The 15626-nt window shown below is 37.3% G+C and overlaps 2 protein-coding genes across 2 annotated transcripts in view; both read left to right on the forward strand.

Moving 5' to 3' along the window:
• The window catches only part of spri (Src homology 2 domain-containing protein sprint), a 97429-nt gene that overhangs the window by 8770 nt on the left and 73033 nt on the right, over positions 1–15626 (forward strand). Inside the window, exons 2-3 of the mRNA XM_043210031.2 lie at positions 251–745; positions 3376–4130. Of these exons, the coding sequence (XP_043065966.1) occupies positions 716–745; positions 3376–4130 (785 nt within the window). The 5' untranslated portion in view covers positions 251–715. The remainder of the gene's footprint in view (positions 1–250; positions 746–3375; positions 4131–15626) is intronic.
• LOC108134096 (MICOS complex subunit MIC13 homolog QIL1) lies at positions 14548–15269 on the forward strand. Its single transcript, XM_017254282.3, has one exon. The coding sequence runs from the start codon at positions 14689–14691 to the stop codon at positions 15190–15192; it is 504 nt and encodes a 167-aa protein (XP_017109771.2). The 5' UTR covers positions 14548–14688; the 3' UTR covers positions 15193–15269.

Raw genomic sequence — 15626 nt, forward strand, 5'->3', positions numbered from 1 at the left:
TTTAAACAAAGAACTTAAAAGCATTCGATTTTCGCATTTATTTGCTATTTTAAGAAGATTTTTTTTTGCATACTGGCTTATTTGTATTCTTCCCACTCATTTTGCACAACCAGCAGATCTCATTATTTCGATCTCATTTATTATGTTTTTTATTGATTGTTCTGAAGGAGGGTAGCACCTCCTCCAGAATTCCGAGAAGTAAGAAATCCAATAACTCTTTTTTCCTTTTTTTTCTTTTTATACTTTTTAGGTTTCTACCCACAGAGTTTCTGCCCCACACAGAATACCCCTCGAGCTCCTTGGGTGCCTGGATTTTGGAATAGAATCCCGCCACCTGTCCGCCACAAAAGCGAAATGTTGAACGTTAATTAAATGTCAACAGATCTGGCCAGAGCAGAGGTGGCCAAGCGGTGGCCAATGGGCGACAGGGGGACTGGGGCACATCCCGGGCTCCGAGGATCCAGTATCCAAATGAATTGGAATCGGAATTGAAATCGGAATCAAGAGACATCCAACTGACAGACAGGCCATTCGAAATTGTGCAAAATACTCGTACTGTGGTGGCATGACTGTCGAAATAAATCATAAGAAACCCGAAAGCCAGAAACAATAAGAAGCCGCTCCATAAGTGGGGCTACAAGGCGAAGACGGAGTATTAATAACAATCATCTCAACAGAAATCTCTAAAAAAACAAAAAAATATAAAAAAGGAAAAATGGTTAATGCCGTGATGGATGCCATAGCGGTAAGTTCGTTTAATTTAATTTGCAATATTATCCCAAATAATAATTTGATATTCTCTCAGTTTTTTTTATTTTTGTTGTATGATTCCTAAATTGAAATTGCCGACCGACAAATCCTCTGCTTAGCCCCTCTGTAGTCCCATTTATATCCCACATCCATATGTATCTGTATCTGTATCCCCATAACCCCTTCCCAGAGCCAATTGAAGTTTTTTGTTTGTACTTCAAACAAGATACTTCTACTCTCTGCGGTTGAGTTTCATTTTTATTTTTTGGATGCTCTTTCCAAGGGGGTTTTAGTTTTTATATAAAATCGGGTATAATATTTGAGGTTTATTTTCTGTTGATTTTTTTATTAAAGTCAAAGTCCGATATCTGACAAGTTTTTAAAGATTTTCTTCCTTATAGAGGCCTTTACAAAGTTATAATTCTATTATTTTGATGTTTATTTTGAATCGGGTTTATTTTTAAAGTCCCTTAAGACCTGTCCGCGTGTCCTTATGTCCGTTTATCTTATTTTGAAGGGCTTTAATGTTATCTGAAGAGTCTTAAGATTTTCTTTCTTATAAAGGATATATTGAAGTACAAAGTAGTCCCTACAAAAAACCTTAAAGTATATTCTTGATCAGGTTTGTGTGTAAAGTCTACATAACCCTGTCCGCGTGTCCGTTACTTTCTTTAGGGCGGGATTTCAAGAATTATATCCTTTTAGGGATAAGAACCATACCCTTAGGAGAATCTTTTAAGGGCCTACTTCCATGTCTGTCTAGCTTGGAAAGAGCATCCAAGGGTCTGGTTATCCCCCTGAAGTTAGTCTTCCTTTCTTGTTTTTTTTGCAGATTTTTTTTTGTTCAGCAAGCAGCTTGCTTTGCCCACATTTTCAATTTGAATTTGTTTGCTGTGGCAATTGCTCAATTGGCTGGCTTGTCTATGTCTTTGTCTCCAGTCTCCAGTCTCCGGTCTACGGTCGCCGGTCCCTGGGTCGCTAGGTTCTTTCGCATTTTGTTTATTTTAGTGTATTTGTATGGGAGTGTGGCATATTACATGCTAATCCATATGTTTAAGTTGATTTCTCGTTTGGTTTCTGTCTGCCGACTGCTGACTGTTGCAAATTGAGGAGGGAAACGGGGCGTATACGCGATGCAGAGTCATTCGATGCCAGATTTGGGAACAAAACACGGGTGGGGCTGGAGTTGAGATTAGATAGCTGGAGTGCTAATGCAGTTGGTTTTAATCTTTCCTTTTTTAAATATATTTTATTGAAAAATGAGTATTTGCAAAACTTCTTGTCCAAAACTGGTAAATTATTAAAGAAAAGCTACCAGCATCTTTTCATAATACTTTGGCATTAAAATTGCCATTAATCTTTATGGTTACGAAACGCACCTTCTGCGGCACTATTGCCCGGCTATTTAAGTTGCAACTTTTGGTCATTTTTTCGTTTGGTTCACATCACCAATTCATTCTACGAACAAAAACTCACAAAATATTTTCCACTTCACTTTTCCACCTTTTTTTTGTTTTGCGGCCACCATTTGCATACAACTTGCCAAAAAATTTCTGCGGGCTTTCAGGCCAACAAAATAATAGAAAAATAAACAACAAAACTAAAAAAAAACCATAGAAATATTTATAAATATCAAAACACAACAAAAAATATAATGGTGGGGGTACCAAGAAAAAAAACAGAAGTGGAGATCAAATTAGCACAGAGCGTGGGAGCCGGTTTCAGTTTTTGTTATTTTCTATTTTATTTTTTTTGGCACTTGGAACATGGTTAACCATGTTGCACATGGGGCACGTTGCATGGAGTGAGAGAGATGGGGAGTCTAGACTGTCTAGAGAAACCCGTTATTAGTGCATTAGCCCCACGGACAGTGGCGGTTAATTATTGGAGATCAACGCTGCCAAGGCCTCGGAGTTGGGCCCCAAAAGTGCGCCGGAAGTTAAGACCAGTTGGTCAGGTACAGGTACTGTCTGGTTCCATATCCATATCCGATCCAAACCACAATCCGAAACTGTCTAAGATCAGGCCGAAAGCAAAGCTGAGGTTTTTATAACGAAAGTTCTGCAATAACCTCTTTTAAGAAACACTATGCTTAAATAAATGGCTTAAGGCCTAAGAAATTTATATGTAAATATATATAAAATCTATATAAAATTATATGTAATAATTTATAAAAGAATAGACTGTTTTTCTCTCAGTGTTAAACATGATTTGGCACAAAAACGAAGCCACAAACGTGACGGGAGATCGATTCCCATGGCCAGTGACACAGGCGGGCACTTGAGACATCCGTTCATTAACCCAGAATCTAGACAGTTTTAAATGCAGTTTCACCCAAGAACTTAATTACTAATCAATACAAACGACTGGATCGTTTTTCACAAAAAAAAAAACAGAAACCTATTAGTTTTTTATGATTTTTTCAAGTACAAAGTACTAGTTTTATGGTTAAAGACTTTTAAAGTCTTTTCTGAACGTTTTTTTTTTTAAGAAATACATTTTTCTTGGTTAAGATATGTTTACATAAAACCTTTAACAATTTTTTTTGAATAATCCTTAATGATTGGATTGATTTTTGTGGATTTTGATTTGAAATTGTTATAATTTTTTGTTATTTCATTGCAGCTGCTCAGTTCGCTGGCCAGTGATTTGGATATTATGTTGAATGATCTGCGATCGACGCCAAGTCATGTTGCAACAACAACAACAGCATCAGCAACAACAACAACAACAACAACAGTAACAGCAACAACACAAGCCACACTAACAACAGGTCAACAGCAACATCAAAAGCAATTCCAAACCAGGCAATTGCAGGCCCATCATTGGCAAAATATTACCAACAATAATAATAATAACATTCATAAAAATAATAATCATAATAATAACAATAATTATAATAATAATAATAAGCTGGCAGCACACACCCCCAGCTTGATTGATTTAAAAACTAAATCAGCAGCAACATCGATCAGCAAAAATCATCAAAAATCATCAGCAACATGCCAGCCATTGCAGCAACGACGTCGTGTGGCGCCCAGCCCACTGCCACGCCCACCGCGCCGCACTCGCCCCTTGCCTGTGAGGAAGGGAGAGGCGGGGGGGCTGGGAGGGGCCGAGGAGGAAGAGGATGCCGACACGGATGCCAGTGATTTGGCCAATATGACGTCACCGTTGTCCGCCAGTGCAGCTGCCACGCGTATCAACGGCCTTTCGCCGGAAGTTAAGAAGGTCCAGCGACTGCCCCTTTGGACCGCTCGCAATGGTGGTGGCAGTGGGGGCGTCAACAGTGGCAGCCACGCCCACTCACACCTTCCGAACGGATTAAGGCAGCCGACACGTTTACTTAGCCATCGATTTCATCAAGGTTACAGAAAAGGGTAAGTTTTTTAAATTGGTATTATTTTTTTTTAGTAATTTTTGGTATATACTAAAGGCTACATATGTATTTTTTAAAGATTACCCTTTAAACTTTAGAGCTTTATAATATTTTTTCCCTTAAAAATATACTTAATTTTAATGAAAGAGTACAAAAAACAAACAAAACTATGTTTTAACTTGTCTTTTTCAAACTAATCTTTTATTTATTGTTTGAAAAGTATATTTTATAGTTATTTAAGACCATAAATATTTAAAAAATTAATTCAAAATAGTATTTCTCTATTCCTAAATCTTAACAAAAGCTTAAAACCCCATTAATAAAAAACGAACATAAAAAAAACATAAAAAAGAAAACGAAACCATGAAATTTGAAACCTATGATTAGATGGCCCAGTTATGACCTTTCTTTTGTTGGCCCCGTTTTTGACCATGGCTTTTGATGAGTCAGCTCTATGGTCGGCATGGGTTAACCCGACCTGGCTTAACCCATTAGGTGCCACTCTTGCTGGTGGCTGGCATCGAAGCATGCCGCAAATTCGCATGAAATGCTCGACGAAGCATGAAACCTTCACAGGCCATTTCCAGCAGCCGGTGCTAATAGAGAACTAACAATGCTAAACTAACCCTTTCCAAACCCCCTGGTCTGTACCCCCTGGTCTGGTCATTTTTGGTGGCTATTCCGGGAATTTGAGATCTCTTCCTTATGGCCGAGAAAGAAAAATACGAGAACTTGCCTGCCATTCGAGATAAATATTGTTTTGACACAAAAGTATTTGAAATTGAAATGATTTATGAGTTTCTTTTTCAGGGTTTTATTAATTTTGCAAAAAAATGGAAAGATTTATTAAACAACTATGCTAAATAATAAAGAAATAAATGTTTTTTTACTTTATGCAAGTTAGGTAAGCTTTATGAGAAGCGTGGAGAAGGGGGCTGTTACTTAACACGACTTACTGAAAACTTACTGAAAATTCCTCTATATTACTCTCTGGTCTTAAATTTTTAATAATAAATACATATATCACTTAAATCATAAATCAAAACACCTTAACTTATTATTTACTGAATATATTAAGTTAATCGTTGCACTTGGCGACACTTTGACGAGGGTTCTTACCATTCCCAGCATCTCAACCTTAACCTTTTCATTAATCCACATTTTCCTAAGAAAAGGCCAAAATGGCAACTGGCGTTGACAGTTGAGACTTCTATTCTGGCCAAAAAGCCAACTAACCAGGCCCAAACTACCCCCTACATATATGTATGTATATTTTTGTAATCCATGTTAGAGCAATATGTTTAGCATATAAATTATGACTCTGAAAGTCCGAGACTTTTGTGGCTCACAACCCACTCACAAAAACCCCCAAAAAATCTTTAGTAGGCGTTAGACAAGAATTCCACCAAAAAATAAATTCTGGAGGGGGGGGCCTGTAAATGAAGTGTTATATTTTATGTGGCAATCGGCAATAATGTTGGCGTTGACAAAAACCAAAGACAAATACAATGCCCCATAAACTTGAGTAAATATGAATATGTCTGACTGCCAACATCACATCCCTATATCCTTGGATGTTTCTTCGTATTTTTTTTTTGGGTTTTCTGGGGAGAAGGGTGGAGTTTCGGTTGACAGGCGGAAAAAGCCACCCTGACTGGTAGACACAGTTCCCGCAAAGGGTTGTGTGTGACTTTTGTGTGTTTAGCTATTTATTAAATTTGTTTGCCGACACACAATCGAGTCCAGAGACCAGGACCGGGGTGGGAGGTAAGAGTTCAAAGGGGGGACACCCACAAGAACATGAGCTGCGTAACTAATTTGCCTAAAGTGCACGATGCCTCATCAACATCGGTTACAATACCAGTGGAACCAGCGGCGATGGTACAGTGGAACACTGCGACATGAAACCCATTTGAAATATAAGCAAGTATTCATAGTTTTCTTCATAAGTAGGGTGAGGGTTATACGATATGCGGTACTTGTCAGAGAAGAACAAGAATTCTTCTAAAGAAAATATAGTTTACTTACCTAATAAATTATTGAGTATTAAGTAAGAATATACTTCTAACTCTAGTTAGACCCATAAATCTTCCTTAAAATATAAAACATTTTTAAAACCACTGTCGCTTTGTTGAGGAACCGCAAAAACTTTTGGCGCTTGGCTCCCCCCAAGTGCTTTGCGGTCCTGAAAACCACCACATCCTTTTGGACTTTGTATCCCGAAAATTGATGATGTCTAGGACCCGGCTATCTCTCGTCCTTTATCATTGCGGCTAAGGCTATCATCATCATGATGATGGGCTCGATGATTGTCTAAAAGTTTGTCCCATTCGTTCGAATGGTTTTAAGTTTTGTTACACGAAGGAGACTTTTTTGTAGACAACTTCAAATGCGACAGGTGTTTGCTTTATTAACTAACAAAATACAGGGAGAGACTCATAGCAACATATACACATACCTCAGTGTCGGATAGAAACTCGAGCCAGACAGCCGCCATAAAGAAAATGTTCTAATACGTCGGCTGACATGTAAACAGATTAGCATAATTAATTTATTTGCCTTCTGCCTCCTGTTCTTGTCAACTTCTAATCCACAAAATGCTCTACGACTTAGCGGGGGTATTCTTCCATTGTCTTCAATGTCTTGTCTTACAAGCTTTTCTACAATTGAGAAGATATTATTATTCATAAAATACTTTAATTTTATGATGAGTTTGGTATAATTAATATTGAGTGTGACCTTGCTTAAAGAAAATAAATTACCAAAAGAAAATGTGACCTTGTTTATGTAAAGTAATTACTTACAAGAATTGGCTTTAGTTGATTTCAGTTTCATATTAAATGTAAGTTGAAGGAAGCAATATCTAAAGTTTTGTTTGCTTAATAATATTACATAGTTCCACAGGTTAAGCTTAAAGTTATAAAAAAAAGTGTGACCTTGCTTTTAAAAAGAAAATTTCCAACAAAAAAGAGGTGACCATCTTTCTATAAAATAAAGAAACACAAGTCCTTTTAAAGCTTTGGCTTTATTCCATAAAATTTCTTTGCTTAATACATTATTCTGATCCAAGAGATTTTATGTTATTAAAAACAGTGTGACCTTGCTTATAAAAAATAAATATTTAAACCAAATTATAAAAGCTACAATTGTTAGAGTATTTCATTGTCTGTATTTGTTGTCTTGAATCCTAATTTGTGGTTTCTGTCAAAGGTATCCAATTAACTTGGTTATAAGCTGTTTAAATTAGTTAAAGTCTAAGTGCTGGTAAGGTAACTTATAACCTTTCTTTTGGAGTTTAGTATCTTATAATGACTATGCCCTTTCTTAAGTTTCTTTTGTCATCTTCTAGCAAATGGATACTGGGATATGATTGTTCATAATCCCTTTTTTTTAGCAAAACTCTCTCCATAAAATGGCAATCAATGATATTGATTTTGTATTGTGCTCGTATCAATCATATTTAGCATAAAAATGTCAGTCTATCATTTTGCCAGGTAGTGAGTGATTGAATGAATAACTGAGTAAAGTTGTGATTGAATGAGTGATTGAGTGAGTGACTAAGTGCTGTGGCCAAAAGCCGTGAAGTCGAGACTTCAATGCCAACAGGTTTTTGCTTTTCTGGACGTCAATTCAAATCTCAAATTTCGCAATTATACAATAATACCCTCTCTCTCGTTGGTCGTATCTCTGTCTCTATTTTCTTACCAAGCCACCCTGTTATTTGGGCCAAGTTAGCAGAGACTATTCAACTCATTTATTCATAGCGCATATTTTTTGGTTGAAAGTCTTAATTTCTGGCTAAATTTCTGTCTAAATTTCCCCAGACAATAAATAAAGGTCTTAAGAATACTAAAAAAAATATATACACAAGGATCTGAGAAGTAACAACTTCTATGTGACGTAAATTGCATATTAAATTTTACATTTTTCATATTTATGCAGCCGTCGAGGCACTCGTAAAGTGAAAGTGACCGAAAGAAGGGGGACTCCTGTGGGGGCAGCAGCAAGGACAAACAACATTTCAATTTACGAAAATATTCATTATGCTCAAGTGTAAAGCAAGGAAGCGTCCAAAACGGAAGCGGAAACGTGCCAAAAGCATGGAGAAGGTAACCACCCAGCTCCATTTTAAGACCACTTGCCACCCCACCATTTTCCACCCACTTTCTCCAACTCAGCAGTCACCCATTGTCGTTGGCTTGTGGAAAGTTTTATAAAGTTATGAAAAGTCATTCAAGTGCAGGACTAACCACCTTCCTTGCCTCCTTGCTCCCTCGCCCCTCAAAGGACTTGGCGACTTTTGAGCACTTTGTGCTCATTTTGCACTGAAAAATAAAGGAGCCCCCAAACGGGGGGTAATAGCTGGGGGATGGAGCAGGAATGGTAGTAACCGCCTGCCAAACAATAAAGCCGTCAAGAACGTGCAACGTCCACAAGGACATTGTCGGTCTTGGTCTTTGGTCCACCTGCTCCTTGTTCTTGCTCCTTTCAGTTTAGTTTTCTGCCACGACAGCGTCAACATCTTCAACTAAGCTGCAGTGACAAGTTGCCACTAAGAGAATGCACTGAAAAAATTGGGCACTAATTAAAAAAATATATGAGAAGAATTCTATAGAGTTTTAAGAACATGTTTTTATTTCTTTTTTTTTAAATATTTTGTTTGGGAAGCTTATTTTTAAGTCAGTATTTAATTTTAAAGCTCAATCCAGTATTATGAACCTATCTACCTGTCTAGCTTTAGGGTATTTTATGGTATTATATGGTTATATGGTATTATATATCAGAAATAGAAACGGGCACATTTAAGGAGGCGTAACAAGAAAGTAAATGTCATAATTCAAATATCTTTAGCTTTATTATTGCCTTTACTTTACAATTTTCTTATTTGAATTAAAATTCTTTAAATTACTTATTTTTCATCCATTTTTTCTCAGTGTAATGTAAGCTTCATGTCTTCATAAAAATTGACGTATTTTCGAGACACTCTAAACCGTTTGGCTCTCAAAAGTGTTTCGAACTTTTAACTAAATATTTATTGAATGCTGTCAGAATTTTAAGAGACTTCAACTGTGACAAATAGTTTCAATTAAGATGTTATTTCAAATAAAAAAACATAAATAAAAAAATATTATAAATACAAAAGATTATACCCTTTGGAAAGTCTGTATCCTTGTAACCTTTAAGCTCATTAAGTGCGTCAACTTGCCGCACTGTTGCATGGCATTGCGGCACCTGCCGCATCGCAGCTTTAATGTCTGCCATCTCCAACCTCCCCGGCCACCACTTCTCGAGTGTCTGGCCATCCTGTGACCCACCTCCCCTCCTCCCGTGACAGCCCCGCCCCCCTAATTTTTGCGTGCACCCATGCGTGGCTGGCATGGACTGCAGTAAATAATTTTTTGGCCGAAAGGTTGTTGAAACATTTAATAAAACCAATATAAATCATAACAAACACTTAGCCTGACAACAACCACAAAAGGAGGGGGCTGCCACACAAGGGCGGGAGGGGGTATGCCCCAAACGGCGGCGGGGAGAGAGGCGCGGGGCAAACAGCAACAAAGCGGAACTAAAATTCCAAAACGTTGCCCATTTTTCGGCCGCAAAAACTTCAGGAACCCGGACTGTGGCATGGAATTTCGCAGACTTTCTCCGTCCGGAGAATGACAAAAACGGACGGAGTGTGTAGCAAGGGGATATATAGTGGGGCGAGGGACGCGGCAGGAGGCAGCATGGGGGCATGGGGCACGTAGGGAGCGACTGTATCCCTGCATTGCTACGCGTGAACGCACCTTTTGCAGAGACTGTGCCCGCATATGTGTCTGCGTTCTCAGTCGCATAGTGGTTTAAAAATGCTTTTAAAAAATATGAAATATTTAAATAAAATATAAAATTCAATTAAAACATAATAAATTAATTAATACATTTTATTAATAAAATATTTAAACACTAGATATCTGCATGAATTCTTAATTTTGTATGGTTTTGGTGGCACTGTGCCCCTCATGCTTTGTCGCCTTTTACATAGTTCCATGTCCGTATCCGTGTCATTGGCAAAAGCACACCACACCACACCAGTGGTAGTGGCAGTGGCAGTGGCAACAGCAACACCAAAAACAAGAACAACATATCCCCACCATGACAACATCCATGGCAGGGAACGGAAAAATGCGCAAAAAATTAATTGCTGCGCATAAATCAAAAGATTTTCCTACCGTACCGAGATCCCACTTTTCCACACACACACTTTTCCCCTACACCCCTGGCCACCCCGCCCCCATCATCATCTTTGGACCCTGTTACTATTTCTGATTTCCATCAGCAATCTTGATTTCTTGATATTTACAAGATAGAGAGCATCTCAAGATGCAATTGGAGGCTTCATTGTTTGAACATCAAGGCCACTTTTGGACTGGGTCCAATGCACCACCCAATGCCCATGGCTATAAAAAATTGGATGAACAAGTAAAGCCGTTAATACCCTTAAAACTTTTCGAGTTAAGATATAGGATATAATTGTCCGATCTGGTTTTTTTTCTCATATATACTTCTTATAATAAAAATAAAAGTATCAGTAAAGTTTAATCTCGGTAGCTTGAAAACGAAAAGAGTTATGGCTATAAAAACAGGCGGACATACGGACAAACGGACACTTAAAGAAACGGTCACACTTTAATACCAAATAATACCCCTCCAGAGAACTCATCTTCACTTTTTCCTAGACTCTCTGACAAAACTACAACACCCTGGTCCAGAGTATCATAAAATCCAAACAAAAAAAAATAAAATACACATAAAAAAAAAACAGAGATACTTCGTTGGAATTGCGAATGCAAAAGACAACAACAGCTGTTTTCTGCGTCTTGATTACCGGAAGTTTTGCTATAAAAATTTGTGCAAGAAAAAAAAAAAACGAATGTGCAACGACCATGACAGAATCATAAACAAGATATAGCTTCTACCCCTGATTTAAGGCCACACCTCCCCCATCACGCCCCCATCTGACTTTATCATCATCATTGGTGTTGTCATCATTAATGGAAATCGTTTAAATACCTCTGATGGATGTGTTTTTTATGACTGTCGAGCTACTCCGGGGTCTTCATTCGACAATTCACCGACTGACTGATGCGCCCTGGGACCGACTCTGGACCGTATTCCAATAAAGCATTAAAGCAATATTTCAATACATCATTGCGGCAATTATAAATTGTTAAACAAATTTCATGTTTATCAAAAGTATAAACACCACATTGTTGATCACAAATTTATCACCACTTGGGGCCTCAATGGGTTTCGTTATGCAGATGTTAATGATTTGTACCAATCATGGGTTTGAGTTTAGTTTACGGTAGTGGTCGGCACTCAATACACTGATATAATTTGAATGCATTTGTATGAGTATTAGTATGACGTTTCATACATTTTATAATGTGTTTGTGTGAGCAGCAGAGCTCGGGCAGAGAAATTTCCTATGCCCCTAGAATAGAATAGGGACCTGCCGACCACTGGTTTACAGTATCCGTTCCAGGAAAACCAGCGCTACTATGACGACGGGTTATAAGTTTAATAGTTTTAATAAAAATAGTAGGATATTGAATAAAAAAAAATAGAAAATCAGAAACCAAAGAGACATGTACGATACATTGAGATGATCCATAGGTTTAATAATTTAGGACCTGCCGACCACTGGTTTACAGTATCCGTTCCAGGAAAACCAGCGATATTATGACGACGGGTTATAAGTTTAATAATTTTAATAAAAATAGTAGGATATTGAATAAAAAAAAGAGAAAATCAGAAACCAAAGAGACATGTACGATACATTGAGATGATCCATAGGTTTAATAATTTTAAGAAAATAAAAACGAGAGATCCAAAGATACTCCTTTATGTCGACGGGTTATAATTTAATAATTAAAAAAAAAGTAGTAGGATATTGAATAAAAAAGAAGAGAAAATCAGAAACCAACGAGAAGTGCATGATACATGGAGGCGATCCATAGATTTAATAATATCTTTACAATTAAAACGAGAGTTCCAAAGATACTCGTTTATGTCGACGGGTTATAATTTAATAATTTTATTGAAAATCGTAGGATATTGAATAAAAAAAAAAAAGAAAATCAGACACAATTTGGAACAGTATGGCATTTCATGCTCCATTAAGTACGAAAGAAAATCCGCGATTTAATAAAAGAAACTCAATTTTGAATGAAAATAAAATAAAATCAGAACCCAGAAAAATATTTGAAATACAAAAAAATAAGAAAAGAAGAAGTTTCAAATGAGAACGAGCCACTGAAGCCGCAAAAAGTTGTTTTCAAGTTGAAATAAAATGGAAAATTCCAAAGCCTAACTGGTCTGGCTCGAGTTCCATTTTTTTTTTTGGTTGGGCAGGGCTGGTCGAAAAGCCAACCCACGGACAGTGTCTGTTGGCTTAGACCCGTTAAGCCCCACACTAATTACACTTGCGCTTTTTACCAAATCCCAAATCTAGTGGGATTTTGCAACATTTTTCTTAGTCTGGTCACAAAAAAAAAACCTAACTTATTTCCATTTCCAGAACTCTCGCTCATGAACGTCGAGACCATAGAACAATGGTAAAATTAGGATAAAAAAATAAATATCAGTAAAATAAAGAAGAAAATCAGCTACAACCGTGTATGTAAACCCCGTGGATAACACAAAATAGGAAAAATTAAATAAAATATAACAAAAAAAAAATGGTCACAAAAAAAACTGAACTTATTCCGGAGCTTTCGCTAATGAATTATAACGATGGAAAAATTAGGATTAAAAAAATAAATATCAGTAAAATAAAGAAGAAAATCAGCTACACCAGTGCAATCAGCTACATCAGACCTAATAAGCCCGTGGATAACACAAAATAGGAAAAATAAAATGAGATATATCAAAAAAAATGGTCACAAAAAAAACCGGAACTTATTTCCGGAGCTTTCGCTGATGAATTATAACGATGGTAAAATTAGGATTAAAAAAAATAAATATCAATAAAATAAAGAAGAAAATCAGCTACACCCGTGTATGTATCAGACCTGCTAAGCCTGTGGATACCACAAAATAGGAAAAATTTAAATAAAATATAACAAAAAGAATGGTAAAAAAAAAACGGAACTTATTTCTGGAGCTTTCGCTGATGAACTATAACGATGGTAAAATTAGGTTTAAAAAAAATAAATATCAATAAAATAAAGAAGAAAATCAGCTACACCCATGAATGTATCAGTCCTTTAAAGGCCATCGGTAAAATAAATAGGAAAAATAAAATAAGATACCAATATTTAAAAAAAAAGTGAGTTCTCCGAAGTCGAACCTATCTGTCCGACTTCAGCCGGAGAACTGACCTCTGGTTGTGCTGTCTTCAAAGAAGAATAATATTATGAGGCAATAATCCCCTAACGCTTATGTTCTGATATTTTTATCTTTGGGCACACTTTGTTTTAAAGTCCAGTTTTTAAAGTAGAAATGCAGCCACACTGTTACAGTTTAAACTTTCAAATTAACGTTTAAATAATTGCTTACAATTTTAATTTGTAGAAAAATGTGAAAAATTTGCAGAAAACATTCTGTGTAGATTCTTTATCGAAAAATAATGCGTATTTGTGGTTTTCGCCAAGTAACATGTTCGTGTTATGGAACAATTCTATCCTCATTCCGTGGGAGTCTCATCCTTTTCCCAGAACTCATCCATTCAGGGCTTTATGGCTCTGCCAATGAAAGGACACATTCTCCAAGGACCCAGGACATGGGTAACCTTTTGTTTTTTTTTTGTTGCTTTACTGGCCACTCTATTATTTATTTATTGAAAGTTGGCCGGTTGGTGCTTGCTCCCTGGTCCTTTTGCTGCTTGGTCGCCTCTATTGTGTGACAAATGAATTTGGGTCAAAAGTTGTTCAAATTATAAAAAAAAAACTGCCAGGAACTAGGAAAGCATTCATGGGATGTCAAAGTTCCTTTCAAGGATTCGTCTCGCCTTTGGCTCACCTTTTTCTTTTTCCAAATGACATTCAACTGGTGAAGTGTGCTCTGAAATTGCACTTTTATTCCCCTTCACGTAGCCACCAAACACAAAAAAAAAAAAAAACAGATGGTGACACCCAAAATGTTACAAAAGATTTACACCAAAGAAGCCTCAACACCATTTTCCACATCCGCTTCCGGTTCCGGTCGAAACCCCTTCAACTTGGCGGGCAATACCATTATTTTTTCAGGTTTTTTTTTTTGGTTTGAGTAATGGATTAGATTTTTACTCACTTGTTTTTTTTTGAGGATGTGTTGGAGCTTCACCCCCTCGATAGTGTATACGTTTTTTATGGCCCTTCGTTTTTATTCTTTTTTTGGTGTGAAATAAACTTTCAAGAATTGAGCGCTTTCTTAAAGTAGACTTTGAGAAAATTGTTAGTTTAGTTTTTGGAGAAAAAATTATAATAAGCAGGAAACTATCCTGCCGGTTGTGTCATTTATTTTAAAATTCAAAAAAGTTATAATTTGGAAAAAAGGAAAGAGATCCGTGGATATCCTTTTTGGAAGACAGAACCATGTTCACCAATATAATGGCCCGAACGGCGGCTCTCTCGATGACCGTTTACATGAGCAGTTGGGCCGGGATTTGGGGCCAAACGGAGGAGACGCATCTTTTGTGCCGCAAAATTGGCCAAAAACTGGAACCATTAAGTGCCCAGATCCGGCAACGTCTTCTCCCCACCGAAGTAGCCGACATGGATGTTGCCCAACTGGCCCGAACCTACTACAATCAGGGGGTCAAAGGTAGCTTCCAGTTCATCCGAGATCTGCCCACTCACTCCACAAATCTGTTCGAGTGGACCAAGGCAACCAGTTTGAAATTATCGAGCCTAACCAAGATGACTACTATCGAAGTACCAAAAGATATGACCAAGGAGGTCTTTGGATCGATTAAAGCACCAACCGAAGGTCAAAAATATAAAGTCAAGGTTACGGGAGGAGCGAAAATCATACGATCTGGGATCGAAGATGACGGAGGACATCATCAAATTTTTGAAATTAAGAAACAGAAAAAGTAATATTAAGAAAGCTTATTGTTGAATTAAAAACAAATTTTACATTTCTGTGAAAATAAAGAGTATTTGCTAATGAAGAAGACCTTCTAAAGGACCATTTACAAGGACTCATCTTTTGTAGTTTTAAAAACCCCAAATTACAAAACCTAATCTCGAAAAAATTAAAATTCAGTGAACCAATTTATGCGGCAGGGATGTTGTCAACTTTTAGCCACTACTGTGTTGCTGCAAAAATGTCCTTGCGGGTTGTCCTGCCAGTCCCTCAGACCAGACACTGGGTAAACACCGGGAATAGTCAACAGTCTATTAAAATGCCAGTCGAGCCGAATTCACAACCGAAAGCCAAACCGTGCGAAAAAGGATGTGTTCCCGAAACCCCATCTCCCGAAAAAGGCAATCCCATTTCCGCCCGCCCCCCTTGGCATCCGGATATCCTT

Source organism: Drosophila bipectinata, chromosome XL, assembly GCF_030179905.1.
Source record: "Drosophila bipectinata strain 14024-0381.07 chromosome XL, DbipHiC1v2, whole genome shotgun sequence".
In the NCBI taxonomy this organism is placed as follows: domain Eukaryota; kingdom Metazoa; phylum Arthropoda; class Insecta; order Diptera; family Drosophilidae; genus Drosophila; species Drosophila bipectinata.